This window comes from Bombus bifarius, unplaced genomic scaffold (genome assembly GCF_011952205.1).
Source record: "Bombus bifarius isolate JDL3187 unplaced genomic scaffold, Bbif_JDL3187 scf7180000008359, whole genome shotgun sequence".
Lineage (NCBI taxonomy): Eukaryota > Metazoa > Arthropoda > Insecta > Hymenoptera > Apidae > Bombus > Bombus bifarius.
In genome coordinates this window covers 123501-149093 of record NW_022884612.1, presented here as the reverse complement: position 1 = coordinate 149093, position 25593 = coordinate 123501, and the positions used below count along the sequence as shown (strand labels likewise).

The 25593-nt window shown below is 33.7% G+C and overlaps 4 protein-coding genes across 8 annotated transcripts; 2 read left to right on the top strand and 2 right to left on the bottom strand.

Moving 5' to 3' along the window:
• Window positions 1-785: 785 nt before the first annotated feature.
• LOC117212727 (E3 ubiquitin-protein ligase RNF126-A) lies at window positions 786-5710 on the bottom strand. Of its 4 annotated transcripts, none has more exons than XM_033457734.1 (8): window positions 5439-5710; window positions 4644-4745; window positions 4322-4488; window positions 3972-4076; window positions 2565-2737; window positions 2346-2461; window positions 2151-2248; window positions 786-1960 (listed from the first exon to the last, which is right to left on the bottom strand). In XM_033457734.1, the coding sequence occupies exons 1-8, from the start codon at window positions 5517-5519 to the stop codon at window positions 1870-1872; spliced, it is 933 nt and encodes a 310-aa protein (XP_033313625.1). In that variant the 5' UTR covers window positions 5520-5710; the 3' UTR covers window positions 786-1869. The 4 variants fall into 4 exon arrangements, with proteins under 4 accessions (XP_033313625.1, XP_033313627.1, XP_033313626.1 ...); XM_033457736.1 differs by having other exon boundaries at window positions 2565-2725; window positions 5439-5709; XM_033457735.1 differs by having other exon boundaries at window positions 3972-4073; window positions 5439-5709.
• Window positions 5711-11214: 5504 nt separating this feature from the next.
• On the bottom strand, window positions 11215-15564 carry LOC117212724. Of its 2 annotated transcripts, none has more exons than XM_033457728.1 (7): window positions 15398-15564; window positions 15086-15318; window positions 14056-14225; window positions 13753-13981; window positions 12646-13676; window positions 12236-12537; window positions 11215-11865 (listed from the first exon to the last, which is right to left on the bottom strand). In XM_033457728.1, exons 2-7 carry the CDS (start codon window positions 15147-15149, stop codon window positions 11793-11795), a joined length of 1869 nt encoding a protein of 622 aa, XP_033313619.1. In that variant the 5' UTR covers window positions 15150-15318; window positions 15398-15564; the 3' UTR covers window positions 11215-11792. The 2 variants fall into 2 exon arrangements, with proteins under 2 accessions (XP_033313619.1, XP_033313621.1); XM_033457730.1 differs by having other exon boundaries at window positions 13753-13978; window positions 15086-15309; window positions 15398-15563.
• A 989-nt stretch (window positions 15565-16553) lies between these two features.
• LOC117212729 (eukaryotic translation initiation factor 5B-like) lies at window positions 16554-19875 on the top strand. Its single transcript, XM_033457738.1, has 4 exons — window positions 16554-16726; window positions 17130-17305; window positions 17400-17594; window positions 17841-19875. The coding sequence occupies exons 1-4, from the start codon at window positions 16562-16564 to the stop codon at window positions 19786-19788; spliced, it is 2484 nt and encodes an 827-aa protein (XP_033313629.1). The 5' UTR covers window positions 16554-16561; the 3' UTR covers window positions 19789-19875.
• An 888-nt stretch (window positions 19876-20763) lies between these two features.
• LOC117212726 (very-long-chain 3-oxoacyl-CoA reductase-like) lies at window positions 20764-25046 on the top strand. Its single transcript, XM_033457733.1, has 5 exons — window positions 20764-21144; window positions 23019-23394; window positions 23803-24146; window positions 24354-24639; window positions 24774-25046. Exons 2-4 carry the CDS (start codon window positions 23020-23022, stop codon window positions 24631-24633), a joined length of 999 nt encoding a protein of 332 aa, XP_033313624.1. The 5' UTR covers window positions 20764-21144; window position 23019; the 3' UTR covers window positions 24634-24639; window positions 24774-25046.
• The last annotated feature ends 547 nt before the right edge of the window (window positions 25047-25593 follow it).

The window sequence follows — 25593 nt, the reverse complement described above, 5'->3', positions numbered from 1 at the left end:
GTTCGTATAAAAATAAGGAATATAGATGAAAATTGTTCAGTATTTTAATAATAATCTAATAGAATTCTCAATTTTGAATACTGCTTACTAAAAATATCTATACAACTCCTATATATACATTTAATTGCATGCAGAATATTTCTCAAATAAGATAGTCCTATTAATACTATTTGCTGATACTACTATTATCGCCATTATACTTGTATTCTATATATATATATATAGTTTATGTTATCTGTTAAATATCTGTAACAGTTAGATTTTTTTCAACAAAAACCATTTATTTATTTTCAAGTTTGTTTACAATCTTTTGCAATTAGATAATATTTAGTTATGTAAATTGAATACATTATCTTTTTTCCCAATTACAATGTTTCATCAATTTTCCACTTATCATATTTAAAAACAGACAACATAAAGAATTAATGAACTCTTTATATTTTATTATATATACTGTGCAAACAAATCAAATTTCATTGATCTATAAGAACAGCAACACTATAATTTATTACACGTATATGACGTAATATGGCAAATTGAAGAAGTGTTTATATGTATATTGATATTGCAGATAATTATTACCTGTATTGTATACTATATTGAAATCTATAAAGTTTAACATGATACATATCCGTATCTAAATGCTATTCACATTCTCTACTTTATTCATATATCTATGATACTTATTTCAGCTGATTATCAGCTGCGAATTACGAACGATCAAATTTGCATCTGTACCAAACCCATGTCAATTCAATGATAAATAAACAATTCGTTTATTGCGCTAATAGTTAATGTAATATATTTATGCTCGATTTTATGATGAGAAGAGTAACATAAGTTATATAGGATAGTATATAACCGTATTTGAGAAAGAAAGTACAACTTCAAACAAGTACACAAATATCATGATCCATTCTACTTTTCCATTTCTCACAACTTCCATTGTAATGTCTCTGTAATTTTGTTTCATAACCAATTCTTGCGTGTATTTCATGCACCAGCACAAATTCTATAGGATATTTGTTAACGATCAAAATAAAATGAAATATATCGATAACAATTTGTAGTACAATACTGGTGCAAACACTTAGTTTCAAGAAAAGAATGTAAATAAGAATATTAGTGGCTAACTTTTTGACAATTCTTAAAACTCAAAGAAACACTCGTACATGTATGTTACAATTAAACGGCATAAAAAAATCAAGATCATATGAATGAAAAAGAAAAAAAAAGAAGAGTGTGCCAGAAAGAAAATTGATGCATAAATTTTCAATTAAACTGTACACAATTAAAACCACTAACGTTTCTTCCATTATTTTTATATATAACACACTTCCTATGCTTAAATTATGTTACAGTGTTTTTTCTTCATTTCTCATTTTGCAAACATTGTTGTAATCACCTTAAATTTATTAAACATCCAAATTCAAACTTTTATAAAGAAACATACACATTCTTCTTAAATTTCTTACTTATTTTTGCAAACTATGAAATTGTGTATATGCAGGCGCGCGCGTAAATAAATATATACATATATATAGCAACAATGATTATCTCAACTATAAATACGCACGTCTTTGTTTGACCCTTAATGTTCATATCTCGTTATAATTCATGCAAAGCAACACATGCAAGTTGTAATTTTATATTGCGTTATTTTTTCTTGATTCACATTACACTGTTGATTGAAGTATAAAGCTTGAAATTTATATTAGTGTCGAGATACAATATTGATATATATGAGCATCGCTCGAGTGAACAGTGCCAGGAAACAAATTTGAAAAAAGTGAAAAATAGACGCATGTCGTGTGTGTATATTTGCGTGTCCTGCTGGGTAGAGAAAATATTAAGACAGGATAATCAATCTCAAATCTCACTCGATGAGTTACTACTGGAGTTATTACCACTCGAGGATGAAGGTGATGATGTTCTAGTATTATTTGATTCGTTGGTTGCCCTAGAAGTAAATAGATATAACTATGAGACTTTTATACTTTCTACATAATGTGAATATTCAAATTCTTAAAATGTATAACTTCCATGTATTACATATATTTAAAAATATCAATTGTTACGTTATGTTTATGTTATCACTATGTCTAAGTAAAAAATTTAATCTTTATATAGGTAAAATATTAATAACATACCTAAAGAGAGCGACTAAGCTACGTCCTACGGTATCCTGATGTACTTCTGCTGAATTTTGACTTCCCAAGTGCTGTCTACAAATAGGGCAGGTACCATGCTAAATGCAAAAAAGGAAAAGAAAGAAAAACATCATGAAAAGACATTTGTACCACCTCGAAATAAAATTGAACTCTTCGAATTTTTTTCCAACTTACCAATTCTAACCATGGTACAATGCACGGTGTATGATATAGATGTAAACAAGGAAGTTGCTTAACTGGTTCAGAAAGTTTGAAGTCTTCCCAACAAACGGAACATTGAAGTTTACTATCTGTATGTATAATTTATAAAATATAATTTATTATTAATGTTTAGATTAATTTTTTAAATTATGAGTTACAGTTACAATATACATATGTACACGTTTTACTCACCCACATGACATTGACTCACAGTTATAGTTGGTATTTCATCGATTTGTTTTCTCGGTAAGGGAGGTGGTCCAGTTCCATCAATTTGATTCAATAATTGCGTTACAATCGCGTCTAAGCCATCTTGACCCCAGACATAATCTCCAGGATTTCCCAAGAACAGTCTAATATTGAATCTACATTATTGTGCTTTATTTTAGTAATACCAAATATCAAACAAAGCAATAATGACTTTTATCCTGGGTGAACAAGCTTTTAAGTGCTTCTCTCTATGTTTATTTATACATATCTAATGTTTACTCATATGGTATAATGCAAGGAAACAATGTAAGGCACAATACAAATTAAATAAAAATGATTTTTCAATTTATGATCCATGATCCTGAATTCACGTAATAAATTTAACATATTTTATATTAATAAATTTAACGTATTTTGTATTAACACACGCACGCACACACACACACACACACACGCACGCACGCGCGCGCGCACACACACACACACACACACACACACACACACAAGATATAGTATATATTTTATATATATATATACATAAAATGATATATATATATATATATCATATTTAGATTTATTCAATAGATAGATTTATTCAATCAATGTTCGACAGAAAATAAAAGTCGTTATAATAAAGGATATAAGCCGTTATAATAATTTTTTCAAAATTTCATTGTCATTTTTTATATATTTCCATTAATACCGCTTATTAATATCTTTTCTACGTAACATATTCTCAAGTTACTTCTACTTTTATTCAGTTATTTCCATCCTTTCTAACAATGAGTACTACATAGCATGTGATTATTTGTGTGAAATTGTTCAAATTTTAATCCATTATAAACATGTAAAATGAACGAACATACGCTCATATACGCGCAACATACGCATATATACGCATAAATCAGCTGAATCTATTTATATGCTATTTAAAAAATATTATGTATAAATATAAAGAAAAGTGAACATTACATACACAATTATATATTCTATGTAATACTTAAAAATAAAGTATTAACTAAAATTTGATTCTAATTTCATTGAAATTCTTATTAAAACGCTTATACTTATTTTTTTCTTAATAAATACCATGATATCCTGTCTTATATGCCAAATAAAAATATTTTACATGCAGATGAACTAAAATTGGAAAATTGCTTTTGAATTCACTCAGGATAATATTCTATATAAATAACATGCAAATCTCTCTCTCTCTCTCTCTCAAAATAATTTTACATAAAGTGTGTGGTTTCCTTTTTTATATTATACAAGTTAAAAGATTTGATTTGCCTTGCAAATCTTCTGAACTTGAGCAATTATATGCATACATGCTTGTATACATTAGATAAATAAGAATAAATGTATAATAAAGATTAATATTATACATACACAGGTAGTTGTGCAGCTTGTGCTACTCCTTCTGAGAGATTAAGTATAAAATCTTGTATGAAATTCTCTACAGACACAGGCATTACTTCTTGTCGTCCACGACTGCTGTTCAACATAAAAATAACCAATCATATCCATACATACCGCAGAAGTCGGTAATAAATTAATTACGTTTATTAATTTTCATTTTTATATAAATAACTTTTGTCTTTAATATACTTTACACTTACGTTACATTAAAATAATCAAATATATCATTACCATAAAAATACATACATGGCACTAATTATTTAATTAGAAATTTTAACGTGTAAACGCTGTGAGCTTTTAAAAAATTAGAAGCGATATACCTATTAGAACGACGTGTATCTTGAGCATTACGTGACCAATGAGTTCGTCTCCTACCAGCAGGACCGTTATTTCTAACAGGTGTAGAACTAAACGGTGTTTCAAACTGATTGGAGATTTCCGTCTCATATTCCCCTCTTAAAGGAACATCTGCGTAACGTTCCCAAAGCTACATAATAAATATTTGATCAAAACAGTAATGAAATACATCAAAATATAATGAAGTTACAAAATTAAAATATTAAGATTTAAAAACAATGGTCATTTCATCTATAATGCATCTATAACGTTATTTACTATTATGAACTGAGAAATAATATTTACATCATCCGCGTCGTTAGTAATATGCATTCCAGATCCACTGTCACTGCTATCGCTTTCTAATTCCTCTATGAAACCACTCGAACATCTTGGACACGTGTAATCCTAGAAAATAGATTAAACATTATATGTATATAACACGATTCCAATCTGTTTCATAGATTAATTTGAATAAATATAATATACAGGAAATAACTTAAATCTTTCTATGTTTCTTCTCGCGTATCTGTCAAAAATACACCTATAGACTTAATACTTAAAGATCAATAGATAAAGTATCGATAACTTTTGTGTTTATTTGTTTAGATTAGATATTAGTTACAATTAATGTAATTTATTGTACAATGTTTAATAATAAAGTAATATATTACCTAAAGAAATCAATGATCGATATTAAGTATACATATTAAAAAAAGTATCTAGAAAATAAGTATAAGAGAGATGATTTATATATAGGAGCATTTTAAATAAATATTCTTCGATCTAATTGAGTTTTACATTAAAATAACATTATCTTTTATAATACTCAAGCGTTGACTGATTTTAATATAGACACATAATGGTGAAAGTAAAAATGTAGAAGATAATGAGACAATAGTAATTTGTGCGATTAATTGTACTTGAAAAGACGATAGTTTAGTGCGATTTTTTATATTAAACAAAAAAGAAGGTAGAAGGAAAAGAACTTTTACGCGTGATACCAAAGGACAACTCGGAACAAAAAATTTGAGGTTTTACACATAATGTCATGTTTAACAGTATAGTTATTAATATAAAAAGAAGGACAAATATACTTACAGGTAATAAACGTTCAATTTCGATACTGCATTTGTGACAAAAAAATCGGGACATTGCCCCGTCTACAACGGCTTCCGCCATCTTTTACGTGTCCTCTTTGCTCCTCTTGCCTATTTCTGACTATCGTGATGAATCGTAACCCGTCACAATTCTTGATGTACGTTGATTACGTTTTAAGCGAATGCCGAAACAGACCTGGAAAACTACTGATTTTAAATGATACCTCTACGTATCACGAGATGGCGTTTAATTAAATTAGTCGATTTGCGCATCAGTCTATCATTTCGTTCGATTACAATTCTTTAGTTTTAGTTTTCTTTAGTTTTAATATATTTTGTTGTTCCCTAACTTTTATTCAAATTGTAATCTTCTTTCTCAATTATCAGTTATAAGTATAATACCATTGTGTCTTTTATTTCCATTTGTAAAATATCCGTGAAGACATTTTCTGAATAAAAAGACTAGATTGTCTTCAAAAATAAACATGTATACACTACATACATAATATTTTCGTTCGTATGCAGCAAGTAAGATGCAATCCTTTTACTTCTTATGGTAAAAGATGCACCAAACGTGCACAATTATTTACTGTATCAATCGTTAAATACGTATATACTTAGTGCATACATTTCAAATATTATACATATGTATCTCGACATAGAAATGTAAGGTTAGGTATGCTGTGCACGTACGCACGGTTGTTTCATGTGTATGTATGCCTTGGTCATTTATTTAGCTACTCATTTTTATTCAGGGGTCACACGATGAAAAACATTATTAATTAAAAATATACTGCAATAACAAATAGTTTTTGTAAAAATATGATTGATATGTGCGGCTCTTGATATCGTATTTAGCTATCAAATTATTATATGTAATTAAATATACATTTATGTGTGTGTGTGCGCGCGCGCGCGCGCGTGTATGTCATTTTTTGGTACGGTGTACTCGCGTACAGTTGCATTATTTTCGAGTAGACCGTGCACGAATATCTTTGACTATGTTTGCTCTTCACCACATGTTTGATCATGCTCAAATTTGTAAAGCCTTTATATAAATATTTACGCAACTATAAGAAATTTAAAAAGGAAAAGAACGTTACATCAATTGCGGAAATTTCGTATTAAGTTATGTAACGTTCTACACGAAACTGTATTAAAAATCTTTATCGAAATTTCTTGGAAATTTTTCATTGACATATTCTAAGGAAATACCTACACATACATATGAGTGAACAAATAAATGGATATATTAATTAAAGATTAATTAAATTCAGTGCAGACTGAATAGTTAATAACGAATAGATTATGTAAAGTACTGATTTATTATAATCAAACGATAGCCTACTGACACACAATGTTCTAATACAACTTATATCAATTTATAATGCTTCACTTACACAAGTAAGCGCGATGAAGATTTCATTCTAAACCTACTCAGATAAATATATTACAATATTTTAGATCGCTAGACGAACAATCAAATAATTCAAAGTTTTGTACCGTTTGAACTACAAGAGTCTTGAACGTTTCTTTTTTTTTTTCAAATTCATTTTAAGTACCCGCTTGTACCCTTTCTCGTCGAACGACTGTATACACGTAGAAAGAGATTTATTATATAATGAACACATTTCTTTCAAAAATGCAATACAGTCAAGTTTAATGAACACACGAAATACGTCGATTATCATAAGAAGAGATTTCGATTTTCACAGAGTCTGCTTATAGTTGGAAATACGTATATGTAGTAATCGCATATGGCTTTCATTTCACTGGTTTCACGTATACTTCGATTCCCTTTAAATGTAATTTTATTCGTGAAGTTGGTTTTAGGACTGCTTCCTATTACTACGATCTCTCGGTTATACATATACATATGTATGTACTTATGTTTCCATCAAGCCGAATATTTGCCTATATGAATTTTACACATATACCGAAATTAATAACTCCTTTTTCTTGAAAAAGAAGACGAAAAGGATAAGGAAACATTCGGTACATTCTTCTTCAAATTATATCAAATAATTGATATGAAACATTACATTTCACGTAATCATGTTATACCCTACCTTCCTTTCCTTTTTTTTTTCCTCTGTCTCGGTATGTAGTTATAACTGTAACTTAATAAAAAGATAATTCGTAACTTAGTATATGCAGGTATATGGAATATGTAATAATTCGATGTATGTGTATATATATATATATATATATATATATACATCATTGTCGTTCTCCTGTGACTTTTCAATATCTTTGAATATCTTGAAACTCGAATTCTATCTATTGATATTACATATATAATTCCATATTTCCGAATAATGAATAATTACTATAGATCAATCAAATATGTATGTATACATATGTATTTTAAACTTTTCTTCGTATGGATATCTATAGGGAGTCCAGTATTTCGATTCATGTACTTATGTATGTATTTTAATTGAAACAAATAGATACTATTCCGAAGAAGATTGTCATGAAAACTTGAATCACGATTTTATATCGAATAATATAAGTTTCAAATGAAAATCAAACGTGGAAACATTTCAAAGATTACTTAGCATTTCGAATTTAAAAAACGAAAGAACATTGCTGTTTATGATATTTTAGTATTACACAAATGATAAAAACCGCAGAAATGTCTCTAACTAATATTAAAATAGACTTAAAATAATTATTATCGAATCAAAGATATTCTAGATAAATCAGACTCGCTGCATATTGTACCTCGCCGATATATACATACCTACATATGTAAGCATGTACATACATACATATATATTGTAGAATATAGTTCAACGCAGAATCATTGTATAATTATAATGTTACGGTATGTACCATAGTTTGAAATTCTTGGCATTATGATAGACGCAATAGAAGATTATGTTATAAAAATTTTTCTTTTCTTTTCTTTTATGGTTACCAATGTTTTCTTAGCTATTTTTCATATATTCCACGATCTCTTTCATATGCTGAGTTTTACTCAAATGTTCACGCACGTTACTAACTAACGTTACTTGCAAAAATCAAAGCAACGAACACTTTAAACAGATCTATTTCTTCTCTTATATTAATAGAATTAACCAAGTTTTGGAAGTTTACGTTGGAAATAAGCATTACGAATGTCATAAATTAACTATTACAGAAATAATTTTTATTTTGTCGATGTTTATCTTATACATAGAATTCACTCAAATTACGAAATTCGTAACGATGAAATCGCAGATTCATTAAGGGATATAAGCAGCTTAAATATCTTTACTAGGGCTGAACACATTAAATGGTAATTTAACAACAAGAGAAATGATGGCATTGTTCTATCAGACGAATGTAATTATAATAAAAAATTGCCTCGATAACTGATTTGGTTTATTTAGGTGTTAAATGCTATATGTATATAGCTATAACTAATACGTAATGATACTTGTAACGTATTAAAGTTTGTTTTGCTAATATTAAGCACAGTTTAGTACTTTTAATCATTCATAGCCGTTAACATGTCCTGCTTTGCTCGTTAGTCGTAAATGATTGCCAAATAATTAATTTACTAATTTATTAATTAAGGTCTTGGGAAGAATCAAAATATTTGATCCTTTTTGATACATTATACCGTTCCAACAATAGTTTATGCGCTATATCACAATAGGCTGTACACTTAGTCTCTAATTATGAATAATGAAAATATAATGGCAAAACAACATAAATCATACTAAAATTCACTAAAAAACATATAGCGCTTTGTTATCTCAAAGAAATAATTTTATGAAATGTTAATATCACTTCCTATGTATATTCGCACAGAGTTTACATATTACGCTGCATTACGTAAAATAACATTGGTATCTTACGAGTAATTTTAAAAGTAATTTTTGAGGCAACGTTTTGTCACTATTACGTTCGTCCGCCCGAACTTATCCAATATTCTCTCAATTAATCACACACCTCTTATTTACATCCTTAACCGCAGCAGAACTGCAAAACGTACTCTCTGTGCATGTTTGATTAACGTAAAGTGGTAAATGTATGCAAAAATTTAATTATCAAAGGAAATTAGTAACTAGCAATTGTTAATTAATTTTTGCAACTTATTACTTTTACATTGCTATATACTTTTCAATATATAGACAATAATTAGATAATAAATATGTGCTTTTGCATGAAATAACAAATATTTATGGTCGCACAAATATTTGTGAAAATAATTACAATTAATAAATAATTGTATTTTTCTTATAATTGATTAACTAACTGAATGATTAAAGTATTTCACAAATATAACAAAAATATAAAATAACACAAAAGTACAATGGATTAAAATGACGATGAGATTAATAATGTCATAATGATAATAAAATGCTTATTAATTTTTGTTAACATATTATCAATAATTAGTCATCCTAGACCTTACTAATTTATAGAATATTTGTAATAATATAAAAAAATGTCTTACATTAGGAAAGGAATTTTAGTGAAATATATATGATTAGTGAAATACATCTCCGACTTGATTCAAATAGAAATATTTGTATATCATTAAATATGATCAGTCTGATTCTTAAATTCTATCCGTAAACTAAAATATATTATAATTACTAAATATTGCATGCTTCAGGGGACCATTTAAAAATCATTAATCACCGATTAGAGACAATGAGTATTTCACTCATGCGTGGATCATACAAAGTATGTTGTTACAAACAATCCCCGATAAGAAAAATCTTTCTTCTCACTTTACATAGAGTATAATTGTATAGACTTAAAAACGTTTATCCTTATACCAAAATGTTAAACTTAGTCGTTAGAAATTTCCACCATATCTTATGTGAGTCAATTGTCTGAATGTAAAATTTCTGTAACTACAATCATACTTTCCATTACAAATCCATGAGAAAAAAAGATCATAAAAAGAGCGTTTTACATACGAAATAAGACATTTTCCCGAGTGTCGATTTAAGAGTTTTAAGATGAATATTATATCTTGTATGCGTGTAACATACAAATGCACGAACGCTCGCATACATAACAGTGAAATATAATAGAATAGAGTCCAACATTCACACGATAAGTGGAAGAAGCGTAACATATATGTATTAAGGCTGATTTAGGCTATTTGAACCAATAGATCTGTTTCAAACATATGTATATACAAATCGTAAAACAATTTCTATTATTTAACATACTGTACGCTTATGTTTCATGCTAAATGAACGGCAAAAATTAACAAATGTGTTGAGAAATCAACTAAAATGAATATATTTATGTAATTTTTATATAACTTGGAGGTTGTACTCAATATTGATATGTATTCTTAAAAGACTTCAAAACATATATATATATATATATATATATATATATATATATATATATATATATATATATATATATATATACTTGTGCACTGCACATTATCTAATAGATTTACTTTTGTCCATTTTCGTCAGAATACCAGAGTATGGAAAGAAAATTTATATGAAAATATTTTCAATTAAGTTAGAATATTGTGTTTAAATATCACAATTAAATAAAGGCTTCTACGCTAAAATTTCCATAAAAAGTTATTATAATAATGAGATGTAGAAATTAACAATAATATAAATAATGATATAACAGCGTATAACAATATTCGAATAAGTTATCAAATTGTCATCGACTTACCTGCAACATTCATATCCTATTTTATACTCACTTTTCTCTCACATTATTGAATAATTAGTATTGAAATTATTGTAAATAGGTATCGAAATTAACAATTGGTAAACAAATAAAAAAAGTATATGTATATGTAACAATGAGTATAATATGAACTAATCTGTTCTTTATATTTTATTGCGTTATCCAGTTTCTCGAAATATATATATCGTACTGTTCATGACAAAACAATAAAGGAATTCTGTAATAAAACGATAAAAAGATTCAATTTTCAATTCTGTTGATGAATCTTTAACAAATGATATGCATGGAACATAGTTAAAAATACTTTGGGTAGTTACGTCCTTAAACATATTGGAATTGTAAATTGCTATGCAATAAATATATTATCTAAACTTTGCTCTCAAAGTTTAATAACATGTAAAGAAAAACCGTGAGAGCAAAAACGTGACTCATTTTTTCCATAGGTCATACATAGTTCGAGTATGTATGTGAATAGTTTATATACAGTGAACAAGATAGAAAAAGTTTCACCGTAACTCTGAAATTTGGCAATATAATACTATTTACCGACAATATAACGTTGTCTGCAACGCAATAAAATATGAACATTGTTCGTCTTCCTTAATATTGAATTTTGATCAATGGTAGTGTAATATAAATCATTTTAATAGTTATACGATGCACAGGAAACACATAACTGCAATCAATTTTCATCCGAGGATTCTGTGGAACTTTGAGGCATTGGGTTGAACCAATTTTCACGAATGCCAGTGCTCCTAGATACAAAGAAATATCGACAAAAGTCAATCGATCAATAGCACAAATGTAAACTTATAAAATGTTACATTCATATTGTTTCGTTTGAATTATAAATTTTTCGAAAAATTAGTAAATTGGACAAATAGTAGCAGAAAGAAGATATTAATGAGACATGGAGACCGGAGACGTAATTAATAGACAGCAGAAGAGAATGAATGAAAGATGCACACAATCTTGTACAATACTATGATAAATTATTAAATTTTTCTTCATACGACATGTTATCACAACTATTAGTTGCAGTGGTTCGATAATCCTTAAACGTTATAAAGTGATTTAATATTAAGTTAAGTAAAAAAGAATAATAATCCCTTTTCCTATAATTACCTTGTTCGTTGACGGGTACTTATAGGCAGTGTGAGTGAAGTTCTATAATACTGAGGAGTAACATTTGAAGCTGTTTCATCTGGTCTTCTATGTAACGTCATAGTTTCGTGCGGAGACGTAATTAATTCATCTTCGTTATCTAAATAATAACGAGAACCTGTTGCGCTTTTACAATTTTCACATTCGCTTCTGTAATCATCCGTATCGTCGTGGAGAGTAGAAAGAGCTTGCATGCTACAAGTGCATGTTACCGATTCAAAACTTCCTTCTTCATTAATTCCATTAGCTATATTTAATGGTGGCTGGAATGCATGAAAATCATTATATACATACAACAAGTAAGTGTATTTGAAAAGACAGAATTTTATGATACTTGGAATATTATGTTAGATTTTGATTTTGTACTATACCTTAAAATCATGAGATTTTAGTTCCATTTTAGGATCCAATGGTTGTCTTTCAATTTGTTGCAATCCTGAGGAAGAAGCAGAAGAAGGCTGTATTTGTACATCTTCGGGAAATGTTTCTGGATTTGTATTTTCCCTTGAATTTTCTAATTTAGTTACAGCATTTTGTTGCGACGAATGTGGTATGTTCGACGTAGTAATATCAGCTGTTATCGTAAATCGTAAAAATTCTTTCTGAGTGCAATCATTTATAATATCTTGTAACTTTGCACTGGTACGAGTTGTTAAAGTCCTAGGAATTGTACGATGAGTAGTCACGCTAGAATTTGGTAAGGTTGCGGATATTGTAAATGCTCCAGTTTGTCGAGGAAGGGTGGTATGCGTTTGATAACTTTTCGGAATAGTAGATTGTTGTTGGGTGAAGTTGGATAATGGTTGTGCAGTTACATCAGGACGCTGATTAATGAAGTTGGGAATTCCAATGGGGGTAGGTAAATTTTCGTAAGTACTTGTTCCCATTGTGAAACTCGTCGTAGAAGTTCCTACACTAACACTCGGAGATAACGTTTCGTTTTGATTCGACTGCCGATAGCTAGTATATATGTTTGGATTCGATATTGGCCTACTTGGCGTTGAGATTAAGCCACTTTGATCCGTTATGACGCCGTCGCAAATTAATGTTGACGAATTGCGATTTATACCACTTTGAGTGCTTCCTACTAACGATATACTTGTACGACTATTGGTATTTGGCAAATAGGTGTTTGGAAAATTTAATTGCGGAAGCGCTTGTGGGTTCATGGATAAAAGAGCTTGTTCCGCTCGCGCTGCTGCTACTGCTTCTTCATAAGGTGGTGGAGCCTCGCCACGAGGAAAGTAATTATTTGGCGGTTTCCACAATGGATAACTAGCTCCACATGGAATGTCATCCATAGGAACACTATGCGACAATCCATCTCGTTCTAAATATCCCATACTACCTAAGTTTCTTTGGTCCTCTGCTAACTGTCTGTCCTGCCTTCCTGCCACGCAAACTTTTACAAAATAATCAGAATTTTTGATCTATTATTCTAAGATAAAAACACTTGACACAGTGTGAAGGAGAAATACCTTGTATCTTTCTTCGGCGAAGATGGTGTACTAAAAAAAATAACAGACACAATGACAATATAACTGTTACTAAACTAGCAACAGATCGTACTCCTATATCGTAATTCGTGACAGCATCGTTTGTGTTGCTACCAATCCCATCGGATTTGTCATTCGGTATGGATAACACTGTATCATCCAAGCAAATATATCGGCAACAGATATGCCGGGTAGATTTACAATATTCCTGCTTAATTTAGAGTCAATCTTTCAGTCACAAAGAAAGAGAATAATACCAAGCACAAAGCGATATGATTATTTTACCACTTGAAGTGCATCTCCATAATCGCAAATAACTGTTCTACACCACTTTGGATTGCCATTATCACATACACAGAGTGTACAGGGTTCTGGGCCAGGAATGTATATAAAAGTATCTTCATAGATTCGTCCTTGTTGATCTTTGCAGGTGACACCACTTTTTGCATGAATAACTGTAAAATATTTATAAAAGTATAGTCATAGGAACTCTTACTCGCTTATGAGATTACTAAGCAGTGAAATTATGAGAAATGAAATTCGTAAATTGAATCATTGATTAACAATGTTTCCCTATATTTGTCTTTTGTATTATTTGTTTGAATTTCACACGGCACAAAAATAACAATTAACAACTATTTCGCTGAACATAAATATATTTGACAGCACAATTTACAGAAGATTTATATTTTGCTAACATAAAGTGGCACGCGCATATCATACCAAGTGATCAAGTAAGCAGGTGAGCGGCAATGTATATACATGCGTCATACGCACGTTACGTCAATCGAAAAATCCACCAAGTATCGAGTGTTAAAAGCTGCCGTTCGACACATAAATATCGAGAATAATAAATAAATGAATCTGCAAGTTGAATATACAAACGCAGAATGGTAAAAAAATATTTATATCGACGTATGACCGAATGATTTAAAACGACGCTAGATAATGTTTCACTGATTCATTGAATCGTAGGAGCGTAGCTTTAACAAAAAGGCTTTTTCTTCTTCTCCTCCTTGTTGTTGTTGTTATTGTTATCATCATCATCATTATTATTATCATCATCATCATTATTATTATTATTATTATTATTATTATTATTATTATTATTATTATTATTATTATTATTATTATTATTAATCAGAACAGAGCGCGCAAGATAAAAGGTTAAGGTGAGTGTAATAAAAACAAGAAATTACTTGGTAAAAAGCCGAGTGAGAAAAAGAGGAAGGTTTACATAAAACTGAGAAAGCATTTGAATCGAAACAATAGAAAGATCGGTATAAAGAAAAGAAGAGCGTCGTGTTTGACTCACCGTTAAAAAATAGAATAAATGCGTAAACTGCATAACCAAGAAGGTTACTGCCACTGTATTTCATTCTGCGTTTGTTATCTCATCATAATCGTAACCACTTGGAGCGGTGCAGCAACGAAGCGGAGAAGGTATCGTTGGACGTCTCAAACGGTGTTTCGTTCCGATAAGTTGCTGTTGTTGGCCCTCAACATTTTTCACGACACAATTCCAACTAACATCTTGTGCTAAAGCACCTGTATCACGAGTGATTTATATAGGAGCAACAGTTATTTTCACACAGCTGCATATCTTAGAAACACTTCTTTTACTCACAAGTGTCCTTGCGAAGTATGCGTCCTCTCAAGTAGGCACACCAACTTGCATCTACTTTGCACGGACTCCCGACACCCGGAATGATCGATTAGTAAACGGAGCAGCTATCGGTGTCGAGCACTGATACCGTAGCTATCGCCATCTTCAAGCCATCCGCACAACTTTCTACGAGCAATTGCCATTCTTCTGCCGTGTCAGTCACCACACTATCCTTCGGCAATGCCTTCGGCGAGCTTACCTTATCCACTGCAATCGAATATTCTCTCGTCTATCGGAGTATCATCTGCCGCTTCGCACCGTATCATAGAATATCGCCACAGATACCGCCAACGACGCATACTTACATATTCTCGCTCTTACTTATTTATCGCACCTATATACACGTACCTTTTTCTCTTGCGCATAATTTTCTCTATACGTATAGTGAAAATAATTGAATTACGATTACGATAAAGAACAACCGAACGAGTGTATAATATATGCTCTATAAAATACACACGCACACGTATACACGCAGGCACGCATATATGCATACATAGATATCGTATGCGTCGATGAATATCTAAAACAATCGATTAAATTAAAAGCTGCCAGAAACAATCAATGACCGTATAGCGTGATTACGTCAAGCGTGGCGTTACATCCGGTTAAGCGATTGAATTCATATTTATGTTATTGATCGATTACATGCATACCGTATCTATACATGGAAGCGAGATGAAAATCTATGCTTTCAAAACAAAACAGATTCCCCTATCCTATCGCCTTTAACCTACCACATTTAACGACTTTATGCAAAATGTAAAAAAATTTCAAGTAAATCTATCTCGATACTCACTTGCAACAATCAAAAGAAATAAGGAACATATAACGACACATAGAGAAGAAAAGAGCAAGAGGAAATAGAAAAATAGGATAACAATTTGCACGTTGGATCAAATATAGAAATCGTAATTGTACGTCAGGTATGATCAATATCTAAGAAAGGAGAATTATTCAAAATTATTTGCATAGCTGTTGTTTAGAATGAAACTACGTTTAGAATGAAAAGGATAATTAATATTATATCGTATTATACATGTACGTATAGCAGTACATATAGATAATGCGTGTATATATGTGAATGTATTGTTGGTAGAAGGAAAGAAAGGAAAGAAAGGAAAGATGGAAAAAAACGACGATTCGCCCGAAGACGTTAAACGAGCCACTTCGATCGAGCGTGAAATAAAGAGAGGACAAAAGGATGATACGTTCGAAGGTTATCCACGAATAGTGGAAAAGAAGAAAAGATGGGAGCACTGTGATAAACCACCTTTAAAGAAAACTAAGGCAAATGGATCTACAAGTTTCAACATTTTCAGATGATTCGCTTTCTTCTTTCATCACGGATATCTTGCTTTCGAAATAGGGAAATGGTTAAATGCGAATAGGTTAAATGCGATTGAGAAGCTAATTTATCGTCATGAATATATACATAAGAAAATACTTTATAATATACACGTATACAAGTCGGATTTGCATACTCTTTTATTCGATGCTCTCGAGGAGTGTTTCGCCGCTGTTTCAACCGTTCGATAGAATTTCCTGCGAGAACAATTTAAATCCGTAACGATAATCGAACGTCGTTCGATTCAGCATGTGAAATGGTTCGATCAACGAACGGAGATTACTATGTGTTTCGTTGATGTTGACGAAAGAATGTAGCTAACTTTACGATAAATTTGTGCCGTAGCATACAGAGAGGTCGAACGACGATTGCTGTCGAAAACAGAGAGGCAGGAAGAAAAAGACGAGAAAATTTACAAAGGTTTCGGTATTTGGAGAGCCTTGTACATTCGCAAAATTAGACACCATACCTAGACACTGTTTAACAAAACAAGATTATATCAATATGTTAGCGACTGCAAGGTGAAAGTTTCAACTTCATCAATGAGATACATTTTGACACTGTCGGTTTTGCGGAATAGCAAACGTAACAAAAGATTCTAATATTTTCACATAGTCGCAAATGCCCGCCAGATCAGGAGAAGACGGTGTTTAGGAAACTAAGACCAGTGTCACCGCGAATCAAAGAATTGGCACAACCGACGAGACAACGAATGCTAATAACTTTACAACAAGGCGCGTCGATATTACCGCCGGCTCTCGTGGATAATCTCGTCCGAACCGTAGAGAACGAAACTTGTTTAACCCCTGAGTAACGTATCGATCGTTTAAACCATTCTTTATGCACTTGGGTAACATTATCTTTTCGTTTATATTCTCTGTTTTGTTTTATTTTATTTTCCGTTTCGTTTCGTTTCGTTTCGTTTCGTTTCGTTCCGTTCTGTTCTGTTTTCCACCGAGAGACACATAATAACGATCGTTATGCGGTTGGAAAAATAATTTTGAAATTTCTTGAAGCATCGTCGAGGTGTACACGGCTGTGAAATATCTTTTGTAGACAAGCTGCAAAAATCTCGCGTAAAAAGAAGTCTAGCGGAAAGAAGAGGAAAGGCGGAATGGAGAAATGGCAATACAAAGAGGCAAACAAATTAAGGAGAACAAGCGTTGGCATGGCAACCGCAGGATTCTTCGACAAAGATTCAATTTCTTGTCAATATCTTATGGCCGAGCGTTTCGTCCGAAGTATCTTAAAATCGAAATGCTCGTATCCGAAGTCGGAGTTGAACGACGTCGTGGAAGTGATAATCGGACGTCTGACAGATGTTCTCGAATATAGCCCTCCGCAAGACGAAGATCGTAAATCGCAACAAGTGCGTTATTTGGCCGATGTAATAGCCTGTTGGATAACCGGAGTGCTGTCCGAGGTGGCGCAATACCAAGAGGACAAACTCGTGGAACGATGTCGAAGGAAAGAAGAGGAAATGAGAATAGACGAGGAGGAGGAGGAGGAGGAGGATGACGACGAAGACGAGGAGGACGAGGAGAAAGATAAGGACGAGGATCTAAAGAAATACGAAGAAGACGATGAAGACCGCGAATCAGACTTGGATTGGGAAGAGGATGCGAAAACGATGGACGAGGAAACGGAGACGGAAAGAAAAGAAATCGAGCCTCGAGCGGAAGATTCGGAAATAGCGGAAATAGAATTGCCAGTGGATGTGGAAACAGAAACTCAAGTGGAACCAGCAGCGCAAGCGGAGACTGAGATACAAACGGAACCGAAGGCTCAAGTCGAAGCGGAGATAGAAGCGGATATGGAAACAGAAGTGGCAAAAGAATTAGAAGAAATACCAGAAATCAAATCAGAGGCAGAACCAGAACTACAAGAAGAACCGGCAACAGAAACGGAAGCAGAACTGGTACCAAAAACAGAGCCAGAACCAGAGTCAGAACCAGAACCAGAACCAGAACCGGAACCAGAACCGGAGCTGGTACCGAAAACAGAACCAGAATCAGAACCAGAATCGGAAGCAGAAGCGGAAGCGGAAGCAGAGGCAGAAGCGGAAACAAAACGAGAGCCAGAATCAGAATCGGAAGCGGTAGCAGAGTCGGTAGCAGGACTAGAACCGGAAGCAAAATTAGAAGCAAAATCGGAACCAGAGCCAGGAGCAGAACCAAAACTAGAATCGGTATCAGAAGCAGAAAAAGTGGCGGTAGTAGAGCCAAAATCGGAACTAGAAACAGAGATAGAAGGCAAAGTGGAAGCGAAAGCGGAAGAAGCTCGAGTCGAAGACAAGAAGGTGGAAGAACCGTTGGACGAAACGAGAGTGGAAGTATCGCCGGTTGAGATGGAATTACCCAAACATATAGACGTTATCGAGGGTTTGGAAGAATTGTTTAAAACCGATCTCCCTTTCCTCACGTTCGACAAGATCATCGATACTATCTACAAGATGATCGAAAGCATGCCAGAAAATACGGGCGATGATCCGATAACGAATGGCATACATCGTGCGATTTACGAAAAGTTGAGTAATATAGTAAGGTTGGAAAACCCGGATCTATTGACGGAAGAATTGAAGACTATTATGAACATAGTGTGCGGAAAGATGGCAAATTGGTTAAGATCGATACTAAGTAAATCGCAGATGGCGTTCATGGAACGATACATGCCAGAAGTAGAGTCTAAAGAAATTAGAAATTGGACTAGATGGCTCGAGTATATCAGTGACGTGGCCAAAGATTGGAATATATGGTTACGGACCGTAATCGAGAAGTTGTTGGAGATGGAAAGTGAGAAGATCACTCGCGGAGAATGGCAGGATTGGACAAAATCTTTCGATACCAAGGCTCTGCTTTGGAGACGATTTCACCTACAAACTATGCACCAAGCGGATCGCAACGTTACGATGTTGATTGGTCGACGCGTCGTTAAAACAGGAACAAAGGGCATGATTCCCGATACATCCGAGCGATTAATCAACACCACTGACTTGCACGTTTGAAAACCATCACGCGTACACGCGTATCAGTTCCATCGTTCTTCTCCAATTTATTTCCTTTGTCGCTTATTTACCACACACGCTTTACTTCATTTTCTACCATTTTCTAACTAATATAGCTAATTGCTGGTACAACTAAGCGCACTCGGTTAGATACGTAAACGTAGACTTTAAGATACTCGCACGAAGCTTGGAATCGATATAACGCGTAAACGCGACGTCCAAACGAAGCGGAGAAACGACGACGAAAATAAAGAGAAGCGGAAAAACGAAGATAGACAACGAAAAACGAAGACAACGAAATATAGAAACCCGTGCAACTTGTAAACGACAAAATAAAGAGAGTGTGAAACCACGATAGACAAATTACGATCGGATTATTCGTATTAGGTATTTAGGCGAACATCGTTGTCGGTGGACGTATTATCGGATAATATGGTTTGATACGTTCGCGTTATACGCGATACGAGTAGGCAAGGAGAAACGCAGAGGCAAATTATCCACGCTGGCATTCCACTTTTTCGATCGGCAGTATTTGCTACACAAGAATGTGCCAAAGCAAAGTGTGTCAAAGAAAAAATTAACCGTTCCCCTGCCTTGGCAAAGAAAAGCCGAGGTGGAAGCAAGACTTTCTTCCGGAACGGCTTAACGCTGACATTGCTGGTCGTGCGCCGACCGTCTATGTCGATACATTTACAATGTATACGTTGAAACCACACACTCGCGCAACTTGCGCATACTTGCTATACGTATATCGAACACGTCTGGTTCGCGATCGCTTCAATTCGCATCCACATGCTTATCTAGGTCTGCGCCCGCGCAAACTCCGCAACGCTTCCTACTACCATCGACCGTGCCACGATATCGTCTCCTCTCGCTTCCTCCTTTTTCCTTCGGCTTCCCTCTCCCCCGACCCCTTTTCACCTTCTCCCTCCCTTTCACTTCACCTTTCTCCTCCCTTTTCCGCTTTCTCTCGGCTACTCTCTTCCGTACCCTTCAGCGATCCGGCCTGCTCTCCGAGCGTATCTCCCAGTTTGCTCGGCTCCGTATCGTTCGTGTCTTTCCATTCGTCTCTTCTCTTCCATTCGTCGATATTTCGATTAATCAGAGTTGCTTCTCGTCCTCGTCCTTCTTCTCGTTCCCGCGCACAGTACACGCGTGTGATTACGCACAGTTTTCTCCCTTTCCTCCCGCGGAACAGCATTTTTACTTATTTTTTAATGAGCTTAATCGTTTCACGATCACGACAACGTCTCTATCGTGTCAAAGAGAAACAACACGTTGAATCGAGAAAGAAACTTGATCGTCATCGTCCTCGTCATCAGCATCACCGATCGATTTCGACGATATCAAATACAGGTAATCCGCTAAAACCATAAAAGCATCTTATCTGTGTTAATCGTTTTGCCGATAGTAAGATAGTAAGATAGTAAAATAGCAAGATAGTGAGATACTAAGATAGTAAAATAGCAAGATAGCAAGATAATAAGATAGTAAAATAGCAAGATAGTAAGATAGTAAGACAGTAAAATAGCAAGATAGTAAGATAGTAAAATAGCAAGATAGCAAGATAATAAGATAGTAAAATAGTAAGTTAGTAAGATAGTAAGATAGTAAGATAGTAAAATAGCAAGACAGTAAGATAGTAAGATAGCAAGATAGTAAGATAGTAAGATAGTAAAATAGCAAGATAGTAAGATAGTAAGATAGCAAGATAGTAAGATAGTAAGATAGTAAAATAGCAAGATAGTAAGATAGTAAGATAGCAAGATAGTAAGATAGCAAGATAGTAAGATAGTAAGATAGTAAAATAGCAAGACAGTAAGATAGTAAGATAGCAAGATAGTAAGATAGTAAGATAGTAAAATAGCAAGACAGTAAGATAGTAAGATAGTAAGATAGTAAGATAGCAAGATAGTAAGATAGCAAGATAGTAAGATAGTAAAATAGCAAGATAGTAAGATAGTAAGATAGTAAGATAGCAAGATAGCAAGATAATAAGATAGTAAAATAGCAAGACAGTAAGATAGTAAGATAGTAAGATAGTAAGATAGTAAGATAGTAAGATAGTAAAATAGCAAGACAGTAAGATAGTAAGATAGTAAGATATCGTCTGATACCTTTTATTATTTACGTTTTCATACATATATGCATGTACATATACATAAGTATGTATTTATGTACATACGTGTTCATTATCTTCGTACTTTTCTGTCCTATTCGTCCGTCTCGCAATCGTTGAATATTCTATTTTGCAATTACCAAATCGTTCAATATGGAAATAACTAATATTCGCTTCGTTAAATATCGCGTGTAGAAGATGTCAAAGTCGAATACTAAAAATGTTATAGTACAATAGGCAATAGTACTGTGTAATTTGTATGTAAAAGCGAAGAAATACGAAAGAAATAACGGATAAGCGGATAAATTTAGTTCGCGAACGTGATAGACCACTGTTAAACGTATGAGAAATATTGCTGTTAGATTAGGAACGAACGACATGTATAATATAATCGTCGCTGTCGCAACCTTTAAGGCCTTATCGATAGAATTTACTGGTTTAGAAAATTGGTAATCTCTACGCTTGTCTTTCTCAAATATTACGTTGATTTAGTCGCTTAGACCTGAAATTTCCTTCGATAAAGCTTTAGTAGCGTTTAGTAGTTTAGTAGTCCAGTTATAAACGTTCGTCTTTTCCTAGACTCTTTCGTAGACTTACTTTGGAATTATCTTCGATTAGAAGATATTTACTGTTGCAAAAAGTGACTTGCCGCTTCTACAAGAGATAGCGTACGTACGTCGTCCACTATTATGCAGCGATTTCGTCCGATACGACATTATTCGATACCACGATACACGTACATGTATAATACGGTAAAATATATAGGTAACTAATGCTCTGTGTACATACGCTTTGCTATCTACGTACATACGCTAATCTACATATGTATAAAAGTGTACGCGTATGTTTGCATGGTGAAAAAGGTATCAGCGCGATAACCTCGGCTGTCAGAGTCAGCCAATGATTCGCTTGATCGTCGTGTTATTGCATACGGTGGCACGCCGATGTGCGATCGCGCAAGGGAGGAGAAACGAAGAAAGAAAATTCGTCGGGAGGATGACATACGGTTAAACGTGAACGATACCGGTAGATGCGCGTCACCGTTCGAGCGAATCGTTGCTTCTACTTGTAGCCCGCTGATCAAACCAAATCGAATCGTCCATCGTTTCAGGATGACATTGACGTGTTTGGAAAAAGCATCGTTGGTCGTATTAGCAGCGCTTGGACTGCGATTTTTATTACGAGTCAGCATTCTCGTGTGGAAGAAACTAATAGGACCGAGCTTCGGTTTTGGTATCGACTTGAGGACGCAGGGTAAATGGGCAGTGATTACCGGTTCCACCAGTGGAATTGGAAAAGCATACGCGGAACAATTAGCTGAAAAGGGTCTGAGTATCGTGTTGGTTTCACGAACCCAAGCGAAACTCGAGCAAGTCGCAGCTGAGATCAAACAACGGTATGGCGTCGAAGTTCGAATCGTGGAAGCAGACTTGACCGAGGGACAAGTGGCTTACACGAGAATTGCCAAAGCCACCGAAGAACTCGAGGTATTTGTTCTTTCCCCTTTTTCTTATCCTCTCTCTCTCTCTCTCTCTCTCTTTCTCTCTCTTTTCTTTTTCGTTCCATCCATCTATCCGGTCCGTTCGTTCGTTCATTTTTGCTATCGCACGTGCCGAATAATAATTTATATTATTGCGCCATCGCGCACTTATTCGACGCACTTACACGCGATCACGCACCTACACCGAAGATACAAACAGTTTGTTTCATTATTTCTATCCGCCAATTTCAACATTGAATAATACACGGCCATAATGCATACAGGTAATGTATAATATCGTAATATCGTGTTGCGTTGTTAATGCACGGGTACATACAGGAAAACTTCTTTTTAGCAAAATTTTCAAATTAGCGCGAAATATATCGATATATTGAGAATCCGTCTTTATTGACAGATCGCTGTGGTGGTAAACAATGCTGGGGCCAGTTACGACCATCCCGATCTATTTAATAACATCTCGGAGGGTTGTTTAACGGAAATATTGCAGCTAAATGTGGCGGCGGTAACAGGAGTCGCAAGAGCACTTCTTCCGCAACTGTTCGAACGTAGAAAGGGCGTTTTGATAAATATCAGTTCGGCGTTAGCGGTTATACCATCCCCCTATTTATCCGTATATGCCGCTAGCAAAGCCTATGTGCTCAAGCTCAGCTACGATTTGGCTGCGGAAGCAGAACCATACGGCGTCACCGTTCAATGCGTTACTCCCGGCCCAGTAGCCACCAAGATGTCAAAGATCAAGTAAGTCAAGCGAAGTTCGTTTAAGCGACTTCCGCTTCTCTTTTTTTATTCGATACACGTTATATGCATTTATTCATCGAGACGGACACTTGTACGTTCTGACGTGCTTAAACGCCTGAATATTTCATAAGTGACACTTTGATTTCTACTCGTATCTATTCATAGCTACGTATACATACATATCACATATCTACGTAACATCTTTAGGAAACCGACTTGGATGGCACCAAAGCCAGAAGAATTTGTAAAGGCTTCGTTAAAAACGATCGGTCTGGAATTGTGCACGACAGGTTATCAGCCTCATTTCTTACTAACTGCTTTTATACACGGTTTACAATGCATCTGCGAGAAAGGCGCGCTCTGGTTAACTTCCAAAATCATATGTAACATACGAAATCGTGCTCTGAAAAAAGACAAGAAGAGAACAACGGGCAGTACGAAAGGCGCAGATTCGATCAGGGAGCACCAGTTACCCCTCGATAAATAGTACATCGTAAGTTTCACTCCCCTTCTTATTCCTTCCCCCTCTTTTTTCCATCTTCTCCTGTTTCACCAGTAGCACATTCTTTTTCTTCCTTCTTACAAACGCGTTTTCTCCTTTCTTTCTGATTTTCGCTTCTCTTTTAGACGCAACGCGATAGACATCGTATACTTTTAAACACGATCAACTTTGTCTATAGCGAAGAAATCCGACACTTCTGCCACTCCTTTGCCACACTTTTGCCACATGGTATGAAACGAAATATTATAAAATTCAATTATTCTTTTAGATTCATTTCTAAGCTCTCTAATTGTTTTTTTTTGTTTGTTCTCTTCTTTATTAATTAATTCTTGTACATATATTATTGTTCTATATTTATAACTGTTGTACAAACGAATAAAACGTCTGAGTGTTTTTCATTTTCTTTTCACTCTTTTCCCCTAATGACTACCCCACACATTGTCTTTAATACATGTAGGGCAAGAATGACGCTTGAATTTTCCACGTATTTACATAGATGATTCTATTGGTCTATGGGCCTCGTTACGACCACAATATAGATAATATCTAATAATAATAATAATGTCAAGTCAATGTATGCCTTGTCAGAGAGGAAACTGGACTAGTGGATTATCACCTATTATCATCGTTATTACTATTGCTATTATTATTATTATTATTATCATTATCACCATTATAATAATTATCGCTATTGTTACTATCAAATAAATCAATTCGTTACATGTATGTATATTGCTCGTACATATCTTTAGAAATGAAACAGATTATATACTAAAATACTATTATTATCGTTTTAAAAAATCGGAAAAATATAAGAAACGATATTTTAATAGATTTTGTACCTATTCGTTGATGATTCGTTCCACGCAATACGCATTCAATGCGCTTGTTTTAACCATTGACTAAATGCAGAGTAGATCATCAACATCACGTGAAATTTCCTGT